This window comes from Squalius cephalus (assembly GCF_949319135.1).
Source record: "Squalius cephalus genome assembly, chromosome: 7".
NCBI lineage: Eukaryota > Metazoa > Chordata > Actinopteri > Cypriniformes > Leuciscidae > Squalius > Squalius cephalus.
Window position 1 is genome coordinate 19,382,290 of NC_137128.1, and position 27,003 is coordinate 19,409,292.

Consider the following 27,003-nt stretch of genomic DNA (forward strand, 5'->3'; position numbering starts at 1 on the left):
TTCTTTTCAAATAAGAGTTTTTTATTAAGATGTAGTGAATTAAGTAATGCTTTTGACTTGAATGAGTCAACAACAGTGCCGTTTGTCATGAACGCGAGTACAGATCTGAGAGCCCTGAATGGGATTTTTGTTTTGTCTCCGCAAATATTGTCTGAGATTTTCTGTCTGATCACTATGCATATTTGATTGCATTGTGATATTAGCATATTAGGTCTGTTTTGAAGTCTTTTATCTTTATGACTAATTGGTATACTTGTTTGTTATTTTCTCTGTACAGTTTTCCGGAGTTCTAATCCCCATAGTCTGCATTTTATTATGCTGTGGGTTTTGCTGATGTTGTTATTCAGCAGAACCTGTGTCCATCTGCATTTATACTGTCATTGTGAATTTCAGAACTGTCAGTTTTGGTCCACTTAATCTCAGTGACTTGCAGTCTTATCACTGTATTTTCTTTTCACTGTCTGAAAAGTAGAAAATTCTCACTCCCGTACAAAAGATATGAGGTTTGCTTGTTTTGAAATATTTCAAGCAGGTTTCATCAGAATAATGCACATCTCCATTGAGCCCTTGAGCAGTGGTTCTAAAATTATTTGCTCCCAGATTTTACTTTGGAAATCAAGATGACCCAATTTACAAATAAAATTGTTCATAATAAAAAAGTAAATAAAAATGCCTTAAGATAAAATCAATATTATTACTTTATATTTAATTGTACAGTACAATTGTGTCGGCCATCATTGATATCCTGTTATAGTGCTTCAATCTCCAGTCCAGTGGGTGGCAGAATGGCACATTTTACCTACTAATGCCAAACAGTATGGCTATGTTTGGAATGGCACACTAACTTACTGTTTACTGCCCAGTACACAGTGCATACTGCCTTTTTAAGAATAGTGTTTGAAATAGTATACAATATGCAACAAATAATGTTTCAGAGTAGTTTGCTACAGTGTTGTGAAATGACAAACATTGAACATTAACTCAAATGTACTAACCATTCTTTTTTATGTGCAACCCTGAGTGAAAATGTAATCCTTCCTTTCGACTGTCCTCACCAACGGTCTTGAGTTGACCGATAAAAATTCAGTTTGTTGGTGTAGTCAAGTTGATTTGGTGAAATGATGAGGTTTTTCACTTAAAAATCAATTGATTACATTTTATTTTGCTCGACAAATAAATGTAAACTGAAAAAATGTACTGGTTTGATTCAAGTCAAACATATAACTATCATGTTTGAATCAAATTGTCTACATTAGGCTAGCTAATTTTAAGTGTTCAGGTATAGCTCCTTACATGAACACCTATAACACGTTTTACTGTGTAGAATACTTCAATTATACATAGGTAAAATAACTCAGTATAGCTGGGGTTTTTCACATCATCACAAATAAATCTACTGATAGATTATGTCCCCACACATTTGTTAAATAGGCTATATAAAAAGCATAAAAAGTTATTGATATGTAGCCAAGTCAATAGGGGGCGCTGTTGTGGGTATCCGCGGAAGGTGCAATTTGCCTTTATTTACACCACTTTCCATGAGTAGAATGGTTGCAATGCCTGAATCGTTTGGCATGCAGGTGGTTGTTGGTCGTTGGAAGATCTGCTTTAAATGCGATCATGCTGGTTATGTTGAGCTGGATGAGCAGTGGATGCTGAATGGTCGGTACAGCATAGCATAGGCAAATCGCACCTTCCACGGATACCCACAACAGCGCCCCCTATTGACTAATATTTGGTTTAACCTGTAAGCGGTGCGGGAACTTATCATTATAACGGGTTCTGTTTCAAGCCAAAATGTGCATCTTAAAACTTATGGCCATGATCGCATCATGCTGCAAATGAACTACTATACGGATACACTTGGTGCATAGATCATAAACCATTACTATAGTTTATTTTGGTGCAGTTTTGTCTCTGGTTAACTCGGGATGAGAACGCAAAAATTAGAAAAATCCGTTTATATTGAACGTAATGGTCTAAAACTCTTGTTAATTTATACAGGGTTCTACTAAACACTGATGCCTTCTAGCCGAATTGAACTTATTTGGACTTCAAACTCTGTTTGCATCACAGAATCATTATTTTCCTATTTATCACTGTGAAGCTGCTTTGAAATCTATTGTACAAAGCGTTAAACAGGCTAAAGACGACTTGATTGGAAACGTGCCAAAAGTAGCCTACAATTTATGTGCTACTAACGCTAGTGTTTACAGAAACACTGCTTGTTCTACAGTAACATGTATATGTGTACTTATAAAAGGGTTGGATTTATAATTATTCCCCACCTCCAGTTCACTGATGCCACACTCTTTACGAAGATGACACGTCACATGGAGCTCATTGCGTTGTGGGAAAATTCACATACAATTCACAGTACAAATATTGCATACTGCAATATAGGAGTTGTGTGGCAGTATGCCATTCCGAACATAGCTTCCATATCGATTTCAGTGTTCTTGAGTTGTGTGTAGCAGATGCTGGCAAATATAGATGATCATCCGGGTATTCCATGCATACAAAAAATCTGCATACTACACACAGTATACATACTGGATACTGCAGAAATAGTAATATGACAGTATATGCCATTTCAAACAATAAATTCACAGTATTCATAAAACAGTATGTTAAAAGTACCCAGATGACCTACTATTTCTGGCATGAGGCCGTGAGAGAGGATTTGTGAATGGCAGTGAAGCATGCAACTGACACTGGTAGGTCACATGGCAATGGCAACATGGCGGATTTAGTACTTCCAGATTACATTCGTACTACACATGACTATAGTGATCTATTGTCCATGGGCAAAGATGTTGACATTTCAGTATCAGAGGAGCAAGCAAAGGCAGTTGAGGCCGCTACAAGGGATCAAGCTTCCTCTAAACTTGGTTTCGATTTCGTGCTGGTCGAATTACAGCATCTAAAATGAAAACTGCATGTTGCACTGATCCAAAACAACCATCACAGAGCTTCATCAAAAGTGTGTGCTATCCTGAGTCATACAAATTCCCATCAAAAGCCACTACATGGGGATGTAATCATGAGAAATTTGCACGACACAGGTTTCCAAGTGTGCCATTCTTGGGTGCTTCTCCCGATGGCTTTGTTTCTTGTGATTGTTGTGGTGTCAGTTTAATTGAAGTGAAATGTCCATTCTGTGTGAAAAGTGACAAGTTAGACTGTGTACTTACTTGGCAGAAGGACAGTGAAGGGAAACTGACACTTAACCGAAACCACCAGTATTTCTACCAGGTGCAAACTCAACTTGGGGTGTGCAAACTGGAATCTGCCCATTTTGTTGTTTGGACAGAAAAGGATTTGCATGTTGAGCAAATTTTATTTGATGAAGAATTCTGGGGTATGATATGCCAGAAAAACAAGAACATTTTCGACACAGCCATTATGCCAGAGTTAGTTGGCAAGTTTTACACAAGGCTTTCATCTACCATGGCCACCGTGTCCTCACAACCTGGAATATTTGCCTCAGCTGAATCACATGGCTCTGATTGTGCTGCAAGTGCCAGTGACCAAGAAAAAACCTGGTGTTTCTGTGGCCAGGTTGAGTTTGGAAAGATGATTCTATGTGAAAATGCAAAATGTCATATTAAGTGGTTTCACTACTCATGCATTAATGTAAAGATTGCACCAAAGGGAAAATGGTATTGCCCACAGTGCCAAAAGCTACCTCAGTCTCTGCCAAAAAAAAGGAAAGAAACCTCCAAAGCAATAAAACAATGTTTAGTTGGCTGCTGTGAAGATTTGCACTTCAGGCACTTTGTTTTAATGTAGGTTAAATTATATTTAAATCATTTAGAATTGTGACAACAAAAAAAGTTATACTCAAGTTACATACAAAATTGTGTTTACATTTAGTGTATTGCACTGTAGTATAATGTATAATTTATAGTAGTGTATAGTTTATAAGTGTTCTGATAAAAGTGTGTTTTTCCTTTAATAAATCTGTGCTCTGATGATAGTGATATGCTGTGTGTTGTCTTCCACAACAATACAATAACAATGACTTAATGACTGTAAATTGACAATAATTTATAGATAATTTTAGGCTATATAGACACAGTCCAGACATGGATTCATTGATATTTTTATTGCCAAAGTGCATATAAAAATATACTTTAGTCAAATTCAACTACTGGTGGACAAAAGTTCACCAGAGCACAACAGACAAGTCCAATCTTATCTCTGGTACAATACCCATCACTATCTTTGCACATCAAGAAATCAATTGGCAATATCCACCCCCAACATAGTATATTTCTGGCGCACACAACCAATCACACGCTCAACATGAATCCTGATGTGGGCAATTTTCCTTGTGGTTTCTAAGTCAACAGGAGCTAACTGTGACTTTCCACGAGTGAAGGCTGGAATTTGTACATGAGCCGTTCTACAACCTAAAGTGGCCTGAATATTAAAGCCACGGTCAGCAAGAACTAGATCACCAGGAAGTATGTTGTCCAAAAAGCCAGTTTTCAGTTACGGATTTGTCACTTACTCTTCCTCCCCATGCAATTTGAAATGTAGGAGACTGTGCCCTGGGGTGTAATACCAATCAAGAATTTAACTGGTGCTTGTAGGAAGACCATGTTTCGGCTCTGGCTATAAGGTTAGACGGACGTTCTATAAAAACCTCAAAACAGTCAATAATAGGTCATCCTTTTGGTAAAGGTCAGACTTTTTACCTGGAATACAATGAGAAATACAGCACATTTTAAGAACGATAAGAATAACATATTAAGTCATTAATGCCACATGCGGTAGCTTGATATGAATTATTTTATGTAGCACATTTAAAATAGCCAGTGTCCTACCAAAGTGCTTTACAGTAAAATAAGCAAACAGTAAAAGCAATAATTGTTTTTACTATTAAAAATATTATTATCATTACACTAGAAAATTTGTTATGAGCCGCTGCAATCGACATTTCACTTACCTGACAAGAAATGTGCCGAACAAATCCGGATGTTGTCCAGATTTTTCCCTCGTAGATCCTGGTTGAGCTCTGCCAACCACAAGCGCCTCCTTTCCTCTGATAACTTCTGGCATTCCTCTTGTAACGAGTGGAAATAAGTGTGGCCCCTTTAAGAGCTGCGCGCTCCCTGTAAAACGGTCTGCACTCTGTATGGTATTGTATACAACCGCGCCTCGAATCCCCCATGTATGCGGGTAATTTCTGTTTGGAGATCATTTTGTTTTAATCTTGTTTTGTTTGTTTGGTAACGCTGTGGACGGTGGAGCCTGGTACGGACAATTGGCCGAGTTCGATTGGAGAAATAAAACGCGAGTTGTTGTTAAATGTCAATCGCCTCCGTGAGTCTGTCTGGCCTAACGTTAATAACTTTGTGAGCTATCCATATTTTCTTCCCCTCCTGACACAACGCGTTACACTCTCCCTGGTTTTTAATAACTTTTGGAAGTCGATAATATTCAAAATGTTTTACTCTAACTGTCCTAACCTAAAACACAGCAATAATTAACCATTTTCCTTGACGACGTTCGGGATATACTTCAGTGCCTGTGCTTTGTTGTGATGCGGAGTGCCTCCAAAATGGCGACTTCCGGTCTGATGATGCATCGTGAAAATCCTCTATTTTCCAAAGAAAGTTTCAGTTTAATAACAATGTAAATGTGGTGTAACAATCAAGTAAAAAAAAAAAAAAAAAGATATTCTTATACATCTTAATCATTATTTTCAGAAAGGTTCAAATATATTTTCAAGGTAAAAGCTATTTTCACAAATAGCATGAATTATTAAGTTTTTGGGAAGTCACATCACATTTTACTACCTGTACTAAACTTGTCATCCTAAAAAAGTCAAATGATCTGATATTCGGAATTAGAGCTGATAGTCAGAATGAAACTGAAGTAGCAACATATCATTCATGACATACATACGAGTTTAACAGATTATCGAAAAAGAAAAAATGTAGGTCGGGAGTGTTTGGATTTTGAGATGTGGCCATTGCTCTTAAAAGTGAAGGCAGATGAACACGAGCTTGCAGGCCTTCACCAAAAAAAATCCAGTTATGACATTTAGATTAAACATTATGATGTTAAACATTTTTAATAAACGACCCTTATGAATGGATCATTTGTATACAATACTATCTATAGCATACATTTAGAAAATAGATGAATGTTCATTTCCTGCTGACTTTAAAAGAGGTATTGATCACACTTTTTAAGATTTGTTGACTTTCAAATATTAATATGCAGTGACGCAGTTTCTAGAAACAACTTTTTCTCCTCAAAGAATTTCATCCTTTGATGAGCCTTTTTCTTTTATTTATATCAGGGCAGATACTGTATATCACCCTGACATTTCTGACTTAAAATACGAAAATTTAAATTCAGAAATTAAAAACATATTGTATAAATTGCATTCGTAATGTATTTTGAAGAAACTGATAGATGAGCATCTCACCATTGATCCTTATGTTATATAAAAATAATAAGCCAGTAAATTGCAACAAAACATATCACTTTAATTTCCTGAACTTCCACTCTATGAAAGTCGATGGGAACCTATATTTGTTTGGTTATGGACGAGATTTTCTTTTGTGTTCAGCAGAAGAAAGAAAGTCATATAAGCTTGGAACGACACGAGGGTGAGAACATGGGTGAACTATCTCTTTAAATAACGGTTTCTGATGATAAGTGCATGTCACACAACCTGTCCATGTTGACATCTGCCGAATTGACTATAGCTTCGACCAAATGATAGATGAATGTGCGGCCAAATACCATAGAGTTTGATTGGATGCATGGCCTTTGACATCAGCAAAAAGATACTTTGCATTTTAATTATTTGCATTCAGTGTTGTTTCTTCCCTGCTGTCTGTGATCCAATCAGATCAGACTTGCGACCCCTTGCACTTTTATGTTTTCTTCCAGCATTTTAGCATGCCATCACTATGGTTGAATTTCCGCGTGTACCCATAGTGAACCACACTGACACACTGGAAATCTGGTCACCTTATGTGGCGAGTCACGCTTGTCTGCGAGATAGAAACATGGGGACATTTACTTCACAATGCTGCTGTCAATCACGACCACGCAGCACTCTGGAGCAGCAGATGGTTTCGCAGAACCAAAAACAAATTCATCTGAACCCCAGCAACCGAGGTAAATAGCTCACACGCTTTGAACAGACTCCTGCTGCCGTGGAGAAGGATGTTTGATAATGGGCTCTGTCCAGGGTGCCAGCCTTTCGAGCGCCGCATGTCTCCATCTCCTCAGTGCTCATCCATCACACTGGGAGCGATGACGGAGTGGAGGACTGAGGGAGGTCACTCTCCTCATCGTTATTCGCCTGCTGATAAGTGCCAGCGCTCGTCTCTGGAGGACCGTGCATTTAGGGCACTAAATTTGCCACAAAGAAAGTAGGAGGAGACCATACGTCGTCCGTCTTTAGGGGTTGTTAAGAACCTCTTCACACACTAAGGTGTGATGGAACGTTGAAGGATGAGTTGGAATATGCCATGTGAATCAGGCAGGAAATAATGTTTATTAATGACCATGTGATTGATGTTTCAGAACGCAAATCTGATTTTGGCGTGAATTTTAAAATGAATCTCAGGAATGGAAATTGCTCTCCATTGACAGATCAATACATATTTATGTATTTCAGCAAATTAATTCATTACTAGCTTGTTCGCTTCACCTGATGTCTTTATGCTGTAGATCTGGATTTCAACTGGAATGACACATTTGAAGGAATAGCAGCACCTCTGCTTTCAGTGCCAATATAACTTTTAATGGTGTACTTCAGTATTCTCTTTCAAAACTTACAGGACTGGATTTAAAATACATTCCCTACATTCATATTTTATATATATATATATATAAAAGTAGGGGATGAATTATTACTTTGTCTTGGTGTAATTGTAATTGAAAGCAATAAAAAAGGGATGTAACATGCATGACTAGAAGTGTAAGTGTGACCAAACATGTTCAGGTCGCGTTTCACCCCAAAATGAAGGGGACAAAAATGTACAGTCATATTGTGAGATATATATATATAATTTAACGAGAATCATTAGGTGTCGGTAAGATGTTTTAATATTTTTGAAAGAAGTCTCTTATGCTCACCATGGCATTTTGATAAAAACAGTAATATTGTGAAATATCATTACAATTTAAAATAACTATTTTCTTTTTAAATACTTTAAAATGAAATTTATTCCTGTGATGCAAATCTGAATTTTCAGCATCATTACTCCAGTCTTCAGTGTCACATTATCCTTCAGAAATCATTCTTATATTGCTGCATTATCAATGCTGAAAACAGTTGCTTAAATAGTACAAATTAAAGATAATTGCAGCTTTTTATCTCACAATTCTGACTTTTTTCCCGCTCAGAATTCCATGATATAAAGTAGCAAATGCGTGTCATAATGTCAGGATTGCATGATATATCATGCAGTTCTGACCTCATAACTCACAATTGTGACTTTATATCATGGAATTCTGAGGAAAAAAAGTCAGAATTGTGAGATAAAAAGTTGCAATTATCTTTCATTTTTATTGACGGAAACAAGCTTCCATATCTTGATGTGTTGTTGAGGAGTTTTTGTTAACTTTTTGTTAAAAATACATTCTTAACATTTTCTATTGCAGAGTTGGGATCCAGCCAACCATAATCAGTGTGCTACAAAAACAAAACAAAATGTTAGATCTTTTTAACTAGGTCTTTTTTGCCTATTTTATTTAATTCAAATATGGCAGAATTGATAAAATTGTGCAAAACTTTGTTTAATCTGAACTACCATTTGAACCAAAGACATCAAATATATACCATGTCTATGAACAGTAATGACTTCATATCAAACAGCAACAGTTAAATTAACTTCTCAGCGAGTAAAGCAAAACATCAATGGCAAAAATAAATTGGTTTGCTTTCTAACTACAAAGTTTCGCAGCTTCGTACTCTTTGTTGAACGGCTGTTTGGCACTAAAAGTCTGCAGTGTGGTGAGTATTCTCTGTACCTCGGAGCTGGACAGTTTGAGCCTATGTCGGAGTAGGCAGGAGAACAGATCTAATGGCAGTGGTCCAGGAGGAGACAGTCTATTGACCCGGTATCGGATCTCCATTAGCTGCAGCAGGGCAGAGTCTTGAGATCCCTGAGTGTACGGATAGTCCAACTGTAGGATCAGGTCCTGGATAGCCTCGGGGTCAAAGTGCATACTGTAACCAAACAGCTGCATGCTGTTGATCTTCATGTATCCAAAGTTCTGGGAGGAACCCATAGCTTCTAGAGGCTCGAAGTAGGCCGTATCGTTCCCGTGAGAGGACTCGGTCCGAATGCGGCTCCTCAGGTAAAAGTGAACAGTCTCAAAAAAGCTCTTCCACCGGTTGCCTAAAGTCAAGGTCCAATTGAAGCAATCCAAAGGAATGTCCAGCTTGGTTTTCTCCCAGTCCGGGTAGCTGTTTTGATTGATGGGCATAGTCCAGCTTTCTGAATGGCTACCGCCAAAAGGGTTGACGTAGACGGACAGCGCAGGCTCTAAGGTGGAGTTCTTGGTCATGCAGATCTGCAGCGAGATGCCCAGGAGCATGTGGACACGGTTGGATTTGAACTTGTTGCTCTTTAGCGTAAGCAGCATCCTCTTTCTCCAAGACGGGTCGAACCAAACGTTGAGGCGCACGTCGTTGCTGACGAAGATTGCATGTGTGGTGATGCGGCCGTCTCTGTGTTGCAGGAGGTAGCGCAGCTCCAGGTCTTGTAGGTCCGTCTCAAAGCCCAGGTAGTGGTCTGTGGGGTTGGGGACGGCGTATTTACAAACTCCATGACTGAGAACGTAACCTGGGTTGCAGCTGGAGCAGCGGGTGCGGTTGTCCACGGAGCAGGAAGCGCAACGGTGGCCATCACCCACTTCGCATGGGACGACACCCTGGCACGAGGGGTTCTCGTACGGACAGGCACAAGTCCGTAATTCCTCTGTGTAAAATCCCAGTTGGTTATTCTCACTGCAGTACAGGATGGACAGGGTGAACTGTAGCCAGTAGCCCAAGGGTCTGGGAAAACCAACAGTAAACAAACAACCAAAAATGTGAGGAAATAATTGTATAGCTTGTAATGTATTCAAATAATTGCAAAGATCATAAGGCAATGATTCGCAACAAACGGTGACTGCCAATAGACAGTTTTGTTTAGCAACAGCACTAATTGGTTTCTAACCTTCAGCTCTGCTAATATCTGCCTTTGAAAGCACTGGTAGGACAAAAGTAATCCATTAGTGCAGCAGTAGCCTCAGAGGCTGTAGTGGGTGGTTAAACAATAGATTAGTCATTAGTCTTTTATACTCGCTTGGAGATCGGGCTTGGCCAAACAATTGCGCTTTCAAATCAAAATCCAGTAGTGTAATACTCATTCAAAGTGTTTTCACAATCTCAGAGGTAAATTAAATTGCTCAGAGGTTACCCTTTCAAAGCTCTATAGACTTGATCGAGATTTTACTTATGTTTAATTTATGTATCATCGACACATTACATAACAAAATAGACACAAAAGAAACCATTGTTGGTTTTAAAACTTTTTGATGCATATGGACCCCAAATATTGATTTACTCACTCCCATTTTTGGGGGTGTATTATCCCTTAAAGCAAAAGTCTCCATTGGCTGTCCTTTTCATTACTGTCTAGGAGAAGCAACTGAGATATTGCAGGGATCATATTTGTGATTCCCTATGGGATGGGATAGAAAAACATACAATTTCAGCTAAAACTAAATAAATCTGGAAGTTCTTCAGTTTAATGATGCACAAAAATTCTGAATTCCTTATAGACTAAAACTTTGCAGCTTTTCATGTAGCTTCATTTGCATAGCATGCATAATTATACAACAAAAAAATTAGGATTCATGGGTATAATGTGTGCCTATAAATACATTTTACCTCTCCCTTAGAGACACTATTTTGGGCTGAATGCGGCATCTCTTGCTGAGGTTGAAGAGCTTATTAGCAGTTCGTCGGGTCTTGGAGAGCAGGAGGCTAACGCGGCTTTCCAGCTGCCTGTAGCGTTGCTGTAGAGCGATGTCTGTCCTCCAAAACTGCTGGATTCTTGATGAATTTAGAGCGCTCTGTGTTGGTAATTTACCCATGAAGCTCTGGAACTCATCTGATGAAAATGGAAATGTGAATTAACAGCATTTTTGTGAAGATTTTCAAAATGTAGCTGTCAGCAAAATACTAGTCTCAGCCTCAGACGCCATGCCCATGGACCGTTGGCTGAACGTCTGATGCATATGGCACACAAAATTGGAAACACTTCAGGAGTTTCGAAGTCGTCATCTGATGACGTTGAATTCTACAGGATTTCTGGGAGACGTGTGTGTCACGTTCGCATGGAAACAAATATGTCGTGAAGCCAAACCCCCTCATCGAAGAAGAATTCCGTCATAATGAGCGCTTATCAGGCTCAACTAAACGCTGGGTTTTCAAAAGTATGCAAATTATGTAAAGTTTGCGGCATTAAAATACATCCAAGAGTTGTTTATTACTATAAAAAGTTATTTCAGTACTCTGGTGTCGGTCTGATACTGTGCTCATGTACTCGTACTTGTACTCGTAAAACTACCCCGATACAACCGCACCCGATACCACTTTAAGGGGCCGTTCACATGCGCGTCACTTCTATTATGAGCGTGATTGGAAATAACGAATTTGCATGCACAAAAAACACGATATGTGAACGACCCCTTATGGCAACGTGACAGTAGCCTAACCTCTCATCAGTTGAGCAGGTAGTCGGAGGAGGAGTAATGTCAGCCGTTTGGAGATATTTTAAGATAAGCGATGATGAAAAAAGTAGAGCAGACTGCAAACTGTGCTCTGCTAAATTTCAAGAGGAGGGGAGAGAAATAGCTCCTTTAACACAAGCAATTTGATTATACAAGTTGTATAGGCCTATTTACTTTGTTACAGTCAGAAAGTGAAAAACATCTGATGAAAATAAAACATTGTTAGAAGAACTGTAATGGTAGGCTATTATTTATCGGTACTTGGTATCGGCAAGTACATGTACTTGGTCTGAAAAAAAGTGGTATCGGTGCATCCCTAACTGTAATAGTGTTCATCTGGTTGCTATAGGCCGATTGTTTTGTATATTGTAACACAATGTTTTTCTTAGAGCAATCTTTAAGATATCCGAAAAAAAGAGAAATGATAAATAATTAATACAAATGTACATGTAATACAATGTAAATTTAAAAATTATTTTACTGAAATTAATCAAATCAAATTGTATATTTTCATGAGTAGCAATTCAGTGTTATTTTAGTATTATTTATAAACTATTGTAGGTTTCAGTTTTCATTTTAGTTTAATATTTTGTCATTTCTTTATATTTCTAAAATATAAGTTTTATATTTCTATTTTTTTTTTTTTTTCAGTTCAAGTTTTAGAAATAATATTACTAAAGATATATTACTAAATATTACTGATTATGATTATATTAATTATTTTTAATAGTTTAATAGCTTTGGTTGATAATAACTGCACTGGTATCAGGTAATAAGTGGGATAACGTACAGTCAGCCGGTCAGTTTTCCTTAAAATAAAAAAAAACCTTTTTGGTGAAGTTCCCAAGGAAGGGAGTCTTGCTGGTTAAGCAGTCTTGCGGCCTAATGGGGACACCAGCACCTCATGAATGGAGGGGACAAGAAATGCTCCACAGAGAAAAAGAGAAAATCAAGATGTAATGGCACCTGAGTCTTGAAATTCCTGGTTCTCCTGTCTCCAGGCCTCCCTCATGCGCTCCAGGTAGCTTTCCTGGGAGCGGATATCAGCCTCGGGGCAGTTACACTGGGGAAACTCCTTGCTGCATTGGCACCAGCAGTCATTGTCTTTGCACACAAACTGGCCTTCAGCATTGCAGCCTATGTAACCTAAGGCAGCCTGAACAAAGCTGCTACTTAAATAACTAGGCAGAATAGCCTGAAGTCCTGGAAGGAGAAATACAGAAGTGTGAGGTCGACCACACATGCCTTTGCTTTTCCATGGCTGAGAGTCAAAAGGGCCTCAGTCTCGTCAGTTGCTAAATCCTTTAATCTAATTAGCAAGCACAGTCATCTATCAACATTCAAGTTTTGTGTATAATTAGCAGGCTAATTAGACAACGGCGGCATCAACGCTTTGATCATGTTGCTACCATGGCTCATCACACAACCACAACCTCGGGAAAACACTTTAGAATTAACAGCAGAATGAGGGGAAGTGTTTTATGAGGAAGTGTGGGATTGTGTATATCCCTACCTTGCAACTGAACTTTGTTCTCCTGGCTGTGAACCAGAACGGAGCTGACAGAGTCGAGGTTGTCATAGTTACTGCACCCCAAAGGGCCGGTCCTGGTCTCAGTTACCTGGAGATAGAGAGAGAGAGAGAGAAAGAGAGGCAATTATTGGCTTTGTCTAATAAATTGATTAAAGCGGCTGATGAATTTCAAATACACCTGGACAAGTGGGTGAGCGATTTTCAATGTAACCATCTCAACAATCAACACTATTTACACTGGCTGATGGATTTCCCTTGATTTATTTATTTATTTATTTATACAACAGTTCTTTCTGGTTCTTGAATCTGATTGGCTGAGAGCCTTTTCCAGCCGTGCGATAATCCCCCAGTATCAGCATTGGAACCATTTCACCGTTTGTATCACTCAGCTTGCAACATTTCTCACAGAGAGAGTGTCATGGTGGACGAGCAAACCACCATAATTTTACAAATACTACTGTTATTGTGTCACGGAATGTAGTTTTAAGAGTTTTTTAGGTGAGAATGTAGTTATTTAGATCTCAAATATGCGACTTACACGTAAACATAGCGCATGTTTGACAATTTGTTTTGGCATTTCTGGAGATTGAGCTCCAGGCCGGCCATTTAGCGATCACGTACTCGCCAAAAACAGCTTCCTCTCGGCCAGTCCTACGTAGGGTGACCACCTGCTAATAAGCCCAAGGGGGGACAAGGGGTATGTTTCTGAGGGACAATGTGGGACACTGCCTGGTGTGCCGGTGCACCCACCCCACGGGCAGACTCACTGATAGTGGTTTACCCATTTCTAGCACATACCACCTTACATGGTAATAATGCCCTATTCCCCTAAACATGAGTAATTGCTGATGTATGCTCATGAATAGGCCAACCAATGTGTATTTTTTTCTAAATAAAGATTCATAATATTTTGAACATTCAATGAATTGACAGATGTACTTCCACTTAAGATTTACTATTTAATTTTATTTATTTTTCATTACAATTTATTCACTTTAAATAAATTATAATATAAAATTATAGGATTAACAGGAATTGTAGTTGCTCAACACCACAGGAACAGTAAAAAAAAAAAAAGTATTTAAAAAAAAATACGATTGACATCGTATTCCCCTCCATGTCCGATTGAGAAGGACGTTTTGCAAAGGTCACAAAAAGCCCTCTCGCTCTCGGTATCCCCCTCAACACCTTTCAGCCACAAATATTCATTTTCCCAGTCTTTCTTGTACCCACACCTTCTCTTTTTAATTGATGATGACGGTGCCTCTCAGACTCAGAATTTTTCGAATTGGAAAGCGCGCATCTAAAAGTTCCTTCCTTCCAAGTGTGTCTGGTATGCGCGTGCGTGCGCTGTCATGACAACAACGAAAAAGTTGACAACAACCTAGTCAGCAGTTCAACTGAGGGGTTTGTGTGGCAACAATAGCGTGCTGAAATTTCAAGTAATGTTCGTTTGTCTGCTTGGGGCTCGAGTATATAGAGCGACCAACTTTTTTTTGAGCAAGCATATGTAGATTATGCGTGACACGGTCTCAATTTGCGGGACGCATGAATTGGGCTTCAAACGCTGTGCGCGCACGCGCTACGCGGGACGGGTGGTCACCCTAGTCCTACGGGACTTTGCTGCTGGCTCTTATTTGCATAGTTTAAACTTGAGGTATTATTCATTTTGGGTATATCAAGCAGGCAATCTTTGGTCTTATTAATCTTTTAGGCCTACTTTTTCCAGAGCAAATTTATTTGGCCAAGGGCAAAGTTAAGTTTCATAACTTTATATTTAAATGAAATCCTGTACTAGCTGCTTTTGTACTTTTGACTTAACTGTTTATTTCCTATTGTACAAATGTCTTATACTTTTGTTTATTTAAATATTATTTTTCAATAAATAATATTTTTTAACATGCCGTATTTGGCATTGAGAAAGGGTCCGTTAGTGATTGTGATTTCGACTTCAGTGAAAGTTAGCTACGTTATTGCACCATTAGATGGCTGCAAAGACTGTCTTTAAGAGTGAGTCAAGAGCAAAGACTTTTACAGTATATTAAATGGGACTTAAGGTTGTAAACAATATGACGCAACTTGCATTGACTAGAGCTGTAATGTAAAATACTCTGACATTCAAACTGACATTATTTATTTACACTTGTGCCGTCACACTTTAAATAAGGGTGCAATTCTCTACTAACTATTAACTATGACTTAATTATAGTTTGTAAGGTAGTTGTTAAGTTTAGGTATTGAGTAGATGTAGAATATGGTCTTGCAGAATAAGGCATTAATATGTGCTTTAATAAATAATTGTGTTCTAATAAACAGCCAATATCCTAGTAATATTAATGCTAAAATAGTTAATAGTGAGAATTGGACCATGAAGTTTTACTAAAGTGTGTGTGTGTGCGTGTGTGTGTGTGTGTGTGCGCGTGCGTGCATGCGTGTGTGTTTGTAAAAATATTTATATTGCAAATAAATGCTTTCTAATTAATTTGCAATAGAAATATTGCAAAATATTTCTTTTCTTTTGATCTTTTTAATCATCAAAATTATTCTTTGGATCTTTTGATCTTTTTAATCATCAAAGAATCCTGAAAAACTGTTTCCACCATTTTTTTCAAAATCAGCACGACTGTTTTCATCATTGATAATAAATGTTTCTTGAGCAGCAAATCAGCATATTAGAATTATTTATGAAGGATCATGTGACACTGACTGAAACTTTTGAATATATTACTTTTTTTTTTTTAACTATATTTAATATTTTATATCTGAGCATAAATTGTATTAATTTTTAATTCATTGTTTTCAACTCAAATGTAAAAAAAACCCCTCAATATTCCCAGGTACTCCATGACTAGTTCTCATTTACTTCACTTTGTCTATTTTCTGTTCTTAAATATTATTTAAATCATTATCTTTTTAAAAGTTTAGTAACAAAAAAACAAAACAAAAAAACAGCACTTTTTGTACTTGCAAAAGCAACATACTATGTAGTTCTACTTCTGTTTGTGTAATGATGCAAGAGTTGGTTGCATCTGGTCCTAATTTATCATGAAACTAATTAGGTTAACATCACTGTATTTAATTAACATTTTTATTATCTTTGCGCAGCCCAGAGAGCACTGTTTGTCTCTTTATTCTGTGATGGCATAAAACTATGGATTTTATTTAGCAAAATAATGTAAAAGCTGTGATAGTTTATCATTTATGTAAAAAAAAAAAAGAAGCTATAAAAAGTATTCAAACGACATGAAGTCAAGGGCAGGAATCAGCGGAGTGTGAGAGAAACAGAGAGTGAAAAATCACAACTTCATTACACCCACAGCAGGCTCTTACGCTTCTGGAGGGAGATTCATTAAATCCTAAAAATTCTCTCTGAGGTCCGAGCCAGCTCATTGTCCCTGGAAAGGCCAAACACACAATAGGCCTGTTGTTGCACTCTGCATGTAATTGTACATCAAACAAATAAATGAGAAATCTCGTATTCTGAACGTGGTAAAATGACAAAAATATAAAGTTTGTTGTGAATTGTGAATATGGAGGAAGGGAAGATTTAACTTTTCTGTTTTTTTATTTAATGGCTTCAGAATATAGGGTGAATTTTATTATTATTACGTGTGGGGGGATTATTTGACATTTTACAACCTGAACTAACTATATGCTCATTAAAAAAGCGAATAAAAAGGTAAAATTATCTGATATTTCAGCCCGTTCTCATCCCAAGGCGTCATATACTGGCACATGGCACCCTTTAGCGTCAATATGAGACGCAGATAGATATGGGCCAGAAGGCGCCTCCTAGCGGTCTAACCCTAACCCTACCCCAGACCTAAACCTACCCATAACCGAACAAAGCTATCTGCGTGTCATATTGACGCTAAAGGGTGCCATGTGCGTTCGATGTAGACGAAATGTCAAAAGCGTCAGTATATGATGCCCTAGGATGAGAATGCGTTGGATATTTTTAAGGTCATATGATGCTCTTTTAAAATATTGAGTGTAATGGAATAGGTTAACATTGCAGTTCCTCTATTCAGTCTGTCTGAAACGTGCTGATTTCTACAAAGCCCCGCCTTCTGAAAAGCTCAGAGTGCTCTGATTGGCCAGATGACCCAGTGCGTTGTGATTGGCCACACCTCCAGCGTGTGTCAGAAATATGAAAGCACCATAATCGCAAGCTTCAGCTTCCAAGGCTTTAAGCAAATGTAAACACACAGTTAATAATGTCAGCGGTTTTACCTTATCAGTTCGAGCCCGATTTTGAAAATGCGGATGATCAAGCCGATTGATCGGATCCAAGTTTTCACACTGTTTCACAGTGGTAATTTGTCTTTGTAAATAGCCTGTTGTACTCTCCCAGGTTCAGGAAACTGTCCTCTGTAAAATGTGGGTTGTACTGATGCAGGAACAGGTTTATAAATACATCTTAACGTCTGATTCCTAATTTCATCCATTTTTGAAAGGCCAAACTTCACATCAGACCATAGACTGTAAAAAAATATGGACGTAGTGTCCGTGACGTCACCCGTAGGTTTCTGAAGAGCATTTTTGAAGCCTAAAGTGGGCGGAGTCGGCCGTCGCCAACTTGGCCTCGCGTCACCTTGCGTCACTCCCGGATAACAGAAAATGGGCAAAGAGGCGGGGCATGTGTGGAGCTGAGGAGCCTGGCTACCTGAAACCAAACTCACCGCTCGGCGTGATCGAGTTAGCTCAGGCTTGGGAGGTAATGCTATATGCTACTGAAAGTACCCTATGGAAAGTACCAAGTCTGCGACTGCACAGGGCCTCGCGCTAAAGTGACAGTTGATGATGTAAAGCCAATTAAAAGTTCCTGTTTTTGCCCTTCGAAATATTATAATAGTTAAAAGACATGGCTACAAGTGAGACTGTGTATTGTGATTCTGTACTATTCTGCTAGTTGAAAATGTATTATGCAGTAACTATTCTGAGAGAGTGTGTGTGACAGTGATTTATGTGCATAACAGTTATGTCAGTCACTCTTTTTTATAGTCTATGGTCCGTCAGCGCGGCATCGCTCGTCAAGTTCGTAGAGAGCTTATTCAGTCCATTTTAAATTCTGATTTTGTCCGCCTCTCAAATGGGTTAAACCATAGATATATTACCTATGAAATTCAAGTAAATGCGCTAGAAATCCGCGCTCATTCAAGGATTTATTGCATGGACGGAGAAAGCGCCGACACCTGCAGGATTTCATCTGACGGTACATAAGCATATTATAATCTGTTCCGTGAGAGCAGAACGAACGAGCCTTTATAGGCTATAGACCTTTTTAAATCTGAAAACTCCAAAAAGCAACGAAATTGTCAGACATCCATTAGGGCATGTTCACAGAGGAAAACAACTGAAATACAGCGCTGGTTGTTCTCTCGAACTATACTCGACAACAACGACGGAATCCTAAACCGTGTGCGAAGTAATGGGTGTATTAAATTGTATGAAATAATCCCGAAAAAAGCACAAACACTGCAGAAATGGCAAGTTCAGCAGCTAAAATTTGCTGAGGTGAAGTGACAGCTAGTAACAGCAGACAAACGGCTAGCATTGACATCAGCGGGAATCCACCTGTCACTCAAAAGTGGACACACCCTTAATTATGCAGAACTTTAAATATTAATCAACTAAACGGATGAGTTATAAAAAAAATCACCCCCCTCATAGTTGTCATGAAGGGCAAAATTAACTGTAAAGACCAAAAAAACATACAGACACCAGGCTGTAAACACGTTTTTTTCTGCTGTAAAATTTGGCATTTTAACATGGGGGAGATGCAGATTTGACTCACTTTTGACACCAGCCTCAAGCGGCCAGTCAACGAATTGCACTTCGTGTTGGTTTCAAGAGAGAGACGGGGAGGTTGCCGCTTGCATCAGACACACAGCATATCAGTGACATGAAGCCTCATCTTCTTTAGCGTATGCCTTCGGGCGAGCATTTTGCTTATTTACATTGTGACGTTTGAGGAAGACTTCGAGATTGAGGTGTTTTAGGCAGGTCTGTTTGATAGAATAAATCCCTTTGTGGGACACTGCTTTGTAACGTTGCAGATCTTATACATGCATAAACATCACACACTAAAGGAAAAGGAAAACATTAAAAGTTGCCAGCCACCGCCAGCATTTCTGATCATTTTCACAAAAGTTTCATGGATATCTGAACATGCAATATATCAAAAGAAAGAACAAAGCCTTTTAAACAATCAACAAAAAAAGTTTTATTCTAGCTTAATGAATTATTTTTTTTAATCAACACTTGAATTCAGACCGATGATCAAAACACAGATGGAGTACATCGAGTCCATCAACACCCACAAAACTTCCACAGTCCTATAGCTTGTCCTGGGTCGACATTTCATTCAGTAACATCGGGCAGTTTTGATATGCTGTTTAATGTTGATGATCACGTTATTTCACATATATGTAGAAGCAGAAAGCAAGAAGCAGAAACAAGCAATAGCTTATGTAATCATATGCATATGCCGGTTCACTTATCGAACTGAATCAAACTTTTGTTTCCGGGTTGATGACGCAAGACACACACCTGTAGCACGTCAGACTCAAAAAGAACCCAATAAGCCGGTTCAACCAACTGTGAAAGTTTGCCGAGGATTACTGTGGAGTCTGAGTGAGGGAGCTGATGATAATATGCAAGCCTGTGGCAATAAAGTTTAATTAAAACCTGCAAAAACCTTTCTGTCGAGAGATGTAAATACATTTTACTTCAGATTATATTTTAAGTTGTTAAGCAGAATTAAGGAGTTTATAAGACTGGTTTATTCTTTCTATATACTTAAGACATGTAGATCATTTCCACTTTTGTGCATCAATGTCTGTAATGTGTGCTGTAGGTGCGAAACTTTTAGAAATCTTATCCAAGATGTCAGCTACTCAAGTCGTATCCGACATAAAGGATTTGCTAATGAAACTGTGACCGCAAACACCATTAACTTAAGTGAGTGAAAGGCAATAGTCAGCGATATGTGTTCCACAAATAACTTTTTATTGGAATGTTTCAAAATGCTTTAACACAAATGACTTTATTTGAATGTTTCCTTGATATACTTGAAAGTTGTTAGAAATGCGTAGTGCAATGTTAGGAACCGATGAATCTGTTTTTTTTTTTTTACTGGTTCATTCATTGAAACAAACTGTCCGAAAGCACCGGTTTGCGGAAATGAATCGGACTTTACATCACTAGTCTTTTGATCAGGAGATTCTGTACTCTTTCAGAAGATGTGTCATAGCGCCCCCTACCTTATAAAAGTGAAAACACGGAAAGCCGGAAATTTCTGTCAATGGCAGGGAAGTGTTGTATCATAAATGACGGAAGTTTCCGTCAATGGTGGGCAAAGGTGTCAAGTAACGAAGTACAAATACTTTGTAACCTTACTTAAGTAGAAATTTTGGGTATTTATTAGTGGTGGGCCGTTATCGGCGTTAACGTGCTGCGTTAATGTGAGACTCTTATCGGGCGATAAAAAAAATATCGCCGTTAATCTATTCTCAAAGTTGGGTTGGAAGCTGGGTCTATACTACGCAAGCTATGATGACTTTCACCTTGATATTTTAGCGCGGATGTATACCTAGCCGAATTCGGTTCGGTGTTCGGTACGCATTTTCAAACCGAACGAAATGTAGGCGGGTCGCGCGTGGCAAGCGCGCTCATAATGTAAGAGACGCTGGCGCGACCACAACATTGTCCGACATCAAATGGCAAACGTAATGCAAGCGGAACGAAACTGAGCTACTCGTTATTGTGTGGTTGACGGACCGTTGTTTATCAGTTTGGACCAAAGCAGCACTAATAAGAGATCCAGTAAAGAAATCATTTGAATTCGCCACAGAAGTAATAACATTGCTGCGAGATCTAGTGAGAAACATTCACATTTCTCCGTTATTAACGGATCAAACAGTGCGTGGAAGCCAGGATGAAACATAGTGCCATGAATGAACTATACAGTGTCCACAGATCTGCAACATTTACCATGGATTTACTGTAGTAACACTAACTGTAACCATGGAAGTTTGGCAGGAATAGTAGGTTATAATGCTTTCAAGTAACATTACGTTGGTTTTATTTTGACATTATGAATAAAATTGCTGCCCTCAAATGTTAATCTGAACTAAAAATAGACCTTTGTTATATTAGCCTACAATATTAGGCTACATTTATTTTTTTTTCCAAGGAGCTGTTTTGTTTTATATGCTCATAAGAAGAGTCTATTATAGCTCCATCATTGCTCAAAGTAAAAAAAGTAAAAAAAATAAAAATCATACTTTATTATGTTAGTTTAAAAAAAAAAAATCTCTGCCATTTCTTCACAAGTTCTTTTAAATGTCACTTTGTATTTAAGAAACACGTGCCCTTTAGTCATTATTTGGGTAGCACACATATTCTGAATGCCTTCGGCAAAATTCAAATGAGCCATTTTAATCTAGATTAATCTAGATTAATTCCAAGATTACAGTGAGATTCATCTAGATTAAAAACATTTATCTATGCCCACCACCACTAGTATTTATACTTTACTGGAGTAATTATTTTTCAGCCTACTTTTTACTCCTTACATTTTCACGCAATTATCTGTACTTTCTACTCCTTACATTTTAAAAGTAGCCTCGTTACTCCTATTTCATTTCGGCTTGTTTTCATTACGCTTATCATCGTTAAAATTTTTTTTAAAAAAAATCCAGATAAATCGCGGCATCCGGATAGAGTGAATTTGATTGTGGTTGGATGAGAAGTATAAACATATACCGTTCTGACACCCTTTTGGTTTGTAAGCGATCCATCGTGTACATCGTCTGCCTCTAAAGTTTGACTTTTTGCACCATTCAGTGTTGCCAGATTGGGCGGTTTTGAATTTGATTGTGCGGGTGGACAACATTTGGGCTGGTTTGGGGTCAGTTCGGCGGTTTTCAAACATCTACATTTTAAAGTCGAATTGGTTAAAAAAAACTAAAGTGTGCATGTTGTCCATAAAATCAGTCATCATGACATTACTAAACACACACGCCCATGCAGAGTCAGCTGGCGTTGGTGTTCACGTCACCGACGAACACGCACTTTTAGCCAATCAGCGATCAGCAGACAGACGCGATTTAGCGCGATAAGTTGTAGCTGTATATTCAAATGATCGCTAATGCCAAAGTAACATATACAGTAAGTTGTATCTACAGTAAAGAGTGAGATAGTGAGCAACTCTAAAAACGTACTACACATGAGGTGGGAGATGACTCGATGAATATAACTCTGAGAGGAGAGCACAGTTTAATGACTTGAATTGAAATCGAATATGGGACGACTCCTGTCCATGGTCATGTGCACACAAGCCTAACCAGACATCTGCAACTTTTACACCGTCCAGACTGCACTCTACTTGTCCCTGACAGCTGCTGAAAAAGGTTTGAACCAACGATGAATCAGTTTTTACTGCTGAATTCTGCGTTATGTTCTGCAATGTGTACTTCCGAGGGTTAAAGTCATCGGTTCATTTCTTGATTACCGTTTTGACAGTGTCCATCTGGAAATTTTTTGTCATATTTGCTAATTCTCCTTAATTATTGCCCTGTTTTGATCCGTTTTCCTGGAAAATTGAGTTATTTTTTATTTTATTTTATCATCGTTATTTTGTTTTAAGGAGATAAAAATGGTGCTTAACCTTGAATGACATGGTAATAAAATTATTAACATTATTTTTGGCAGTAAAATTTTGGGCTTGGAGTGGGCGGGTTTTGGTGAGCTTTTGGGCCGGAAATCACCGTCTCAATCTGGCAACACTGCACCATTACAATACTTATAGTCATCATATCTTCCGCTCCATGAAACATGTTAATGCTCAGTAGTACACATAAATGCTTCTTTAATGTATTTGCATTGTACTAAAATGCGTTAATTTTCAATGGGCATATAAGCGGCTTAAACAGTAGCCTAGAGCATCCCAAATTTTAACATTAACATTTTAATATAACATTATAGTCATTATGGCCTTTAGATGTTTTTTTGAGGAGGTGGGTTAGTGCACTTTAGGCCCCTGTGGCGCGGCCTAAGGTTTTGTCCTTAATGCCATTTTTTTCCTTGCATTACTTTTACTTTTATACTTTAAGTAGTTTTGAAACCAGTACTTTTACACTTTTACTTGAGTAAAAAGCTTGAGTTGATACTTCAACCTCTACAGAAGTCTTTTTAAACCCCTAGTATCTATACTTCTACTTGAGTAATGAATGTGAATACTTTTGATCATGTTTAATTTAGGAGCCAGAAAGCATCATGTGAAGGTTAATGTTATTTGGCCTTCTCTCTTCCGCTTTACTGAAGAGTAAAAAACTATGAATAATGTGACTGTGTTTAAAGCCTCTTTCCAAACACTCTGGATTTACAGCTTTGATTAATACAAAGCCAGAACGAGTATTTCACCCCTGCTTTCATTGTCTGTGTTAATATTAAAAATCTAATTCAAACAGCGAGAAATCATCACCTTATAAGAGAATCGATAACCTTAATGAATAACATATATCATTAAAAAAACTATTATTGCTCACAGACAAATCATTATTCTTCTGAACACACTTAATCCATTAATTAGTGTTAAGACAGACAATTGTTCAAAGCACCAATGAGGTCAGTTACCGATGCCATCTGTGACTATACCGAAGACCCAGCGAAACTAATGAGGCCAGTTGATTCAGCAGCGGTGCATCATAATCAAACCTCTAATTTATGCTCTCAAACACCTTTTGAATACCGTCCTCCCTCACCTGATCATCCATAAGAGAAACACTGAAGAATCATCCAGCTAGCTCCATTTAACACCTCGGCTAACCTTATAATGCATCTTCCATACATCTGTTTTCGTGCCTCAGAGCTCACTTCATGCTAGATGCAACTAATGAGTTGAATTAGTCAATGCAGAAAGAAATCTTAATGGAAGAGCCAGGCTGATCCATCACCGTGATGCATGTTGTGACTAACACCGACAGGCGCTTTGTCCTCATTAATAGCAATTTAGCCCGAGATCCTCTTAGCAAACAGGCTCAGACCCCAAAACAGTTTGCCTGACTGAGATTGCAAATGACTGAATGTGGCAGGACAGAGTTGGAAATGGCCTTTGAATTGAAAACTGCTGTATTGGATTAAGTTGCTGCTTTACTGATGACTGCTTGAGACTTTTTCAAAGGAAACCTTGGGTCATTCATATCTGAAGCACTTCAGTGGTTTAGGCACGGATTTATATTTAAAGGCTGTACTTGGCACGGGCACTTTAAACAAAGCCTGCGCAAATGAGATCAGTGTGGAGTCTATCACGAACGCCACAGGCGCAAGGTTACGCTGCTGATAACTGCGTATTGAATAATGAACTCACCTTCTAGGCAGTAATAATTGTATGCAAGTGGAAGACGTTTGCTCGCATGTATCGCCTGCGGTTGTATGCATGAATCCAACATAAATTCAGGTTGAACATCGTTCCAGGTTTTCCTGTGTTGGTACTGGTGAGATAAGTTTTAAGTTGCAAAGAAACTGACTTAAGGCTTCCAAACATAGAGACTTTTGCACAATACGAGTCTTCTCTGAATACTACTGTATAAAGATGAGAATCGTAAGGAATCAGTACTAGTTATGATTCCTTAATTGTTCCATTAATGATTATTTTTGTAATTACTTTTTAGCAGTTACTATTTTGAATGGAAAGTAGGTAAATCCTGCTCAAAAAGGCGTTCAATTTCACTAGATGATGACGTAATGCGCCAATTGCTGGAACTTTACATTTGTTTTCTCTCCTAATCTATGCTCACATTCTGTATCTTAATATAATATATGGCTGAATGTCCAATAAAGCTGTTCTCATTTGCATATTTTCTCAGATAATGGAACGAGTATGATATAGTGACTGACTAAATGTTAACCAGTAGTCTAAAAGTTGATTTGTCGCTGGTCGCTCTTTTGAAAAAGGAAAAAAAAAAGTCACTAAAGGAGTGTGAAAAGTTTGCTAAATTGGCAACTGCTTTTTATAAGCGTCAAGTGGCCTTAAAATGTGTATCGAATAGCAATACTAAACAAACAAAAAATCTATTAATATAAAAATAACATTGACAAAATCATAATGCTTCTCTATAACTAACATGTTGTCATATGCACAATCAGTCAATTACTAACCACTCAAGTTTTAAAGGAGACATATCATGCTTTTAAATCGTTCCTTTTTATATATAAATCATACATTTGTAGTCTATATAAAGCGGAACTGCAATGCTTGGGTCTGAATTCCTCATTATTATAGCTCCACAGGCCCCTTTTCTACCCCTTTTCTGATGTGCGTCTGAGAGCAACTCGTTTTGGTGCGGTCTCTTTAAATACAATTGAGACACTTCATACCCCGTCTCCTCTCCAGGATGCAGAGGTGACACTCGGTTCAACTCCACCCCGTTCGGCCATTTTTGTAGTTTGATAGCAGAGATACGATTATCTAGCCTTACATGTTCGAGCCAGAGTCGGAGCCGGAGCGAGATGAAAATGAAGACGACGAGCCTGCAGAACAACGTCTTCATATGGATGTATCGCAATGGTGTGTTACTGTATTTACACATGAAACTTTGGTCTTCCGACCTTTTACCACCGTGTCGATTTATTTTGATTAATATGTGCGAGGGAGAGAGAGCAAGACAGCGTCTAGTTTGGAGACGGTGTCTTGTTTACATTTTCGCCTGGCTCCGAAGAGAGAGAGAGTGCGTGCGCGCGACCGGGTCTCTCTCTCTCTGCTCGTTCTTTCAGTTAAACATGCGCCCTGTCACAAGCGCGGCAGTTCATCTACATTAGACGGTGTAATGAAGCGTGTGGGTTACTACATACAACAACCGAACATTTTAACTTACCCTCTCGTAACTTCTGCATCTTTTAGCTTGGACTACAAAATTGCAGCGAGAAATAAAAATGGCGGATTGCTCGAAGTGTTGGGCTGGAAGTCAATGTTCTTATTTGGCAGTTCCGCTGCAAATACTGTGACGTAATAGTTCACAAAACGTCATAGATAACAGAAAAATCGGAACAGGTTGAAAAATAAGGCCAAAACAGAATATAAAGATATCAACGAAGCACCTGAAGAGAATAATTTCAACTTTTCTCTACTTCTAAACACTCCAAATATACAACAAAATGCATTTAAGGGCTAAAAAAGTGGATTTAGCATGATATGTCCCCTTTAAGAACAACTAAATACAGTAAATTCAGCGGTATGTGTTTGATTCAGTAAAACAAAACTGGTTTGTGTATATATAACAGATATATATCGATTGTTCAAATATATGTCGATTCATTTCATTTGAGAAACAGACAATACTGGTTGTGTGGTATGTTTTTGATTCATTAAAAAGAACCAATTCAAATTCAAAAGAGTCATTGGTTCCTAAATCAGACTTCACTGGTTTTACTGAGATTTCATTCAGGAACGAGACTACAGTCAGTGATATTTAAAAAAAATAAATTGAACTGCAGAATAAGGTTCTCCAGGTGTGGCCATTTGCTCCACAGCAGCACTTCAATTCAATGGCCACAGCTGGCACAGCATCCTAAGGTTTAAAGAGACTAAAATACAGTGTAGAGAAAAACAGCAGACAACAATCATGTGGCTTCTTTTTCACTAATAGATTGGCCGGTCACCATTTAAAACATGCTAGAAATACAGAATAATTTGTGTCATTAAA

General features: G+C 38.2%; 1 protein-coding gene across 1 annotated transcript in view; it reads right to left on the reverse strand.

Moving 5' to 3' along the window:
* Window positions 1-8,651: 8,651 nt before the first annotated feature.
* Window positions 8,652-27,003, reverse strand: part of brinp3b (bone morphogenetic protein/retinoic acid inducible neural-specific 3b) — a 35,146-nt gene continuing 16,794 nt past the window's right edge. The window contains exons 5-8 of the mRNA XM_079877201.1: window positions 13,277-13,382; window positions 12,730-12,966; window positions 10,919-11,141; window positions 8,652-10,039 (exon numbers count right to left, since the gene is read on the reverse strand). Of these exons, the coding sequence (XP_079733327.1) occupies window positions 8,923-10,039; window positions 10,919-11,141; window positions 12,730-12,966; window positions 13,277-13,382 (1,683 nt within the window). The 3' untranslated portion in view covers window positions 8,652-8,922. The remainder of the gene's footprint in view (window positions 10,040-10,918; window positions 11,142-12,729; window positions 12,967-13,276; window positions 13,383-27,003) is intronic.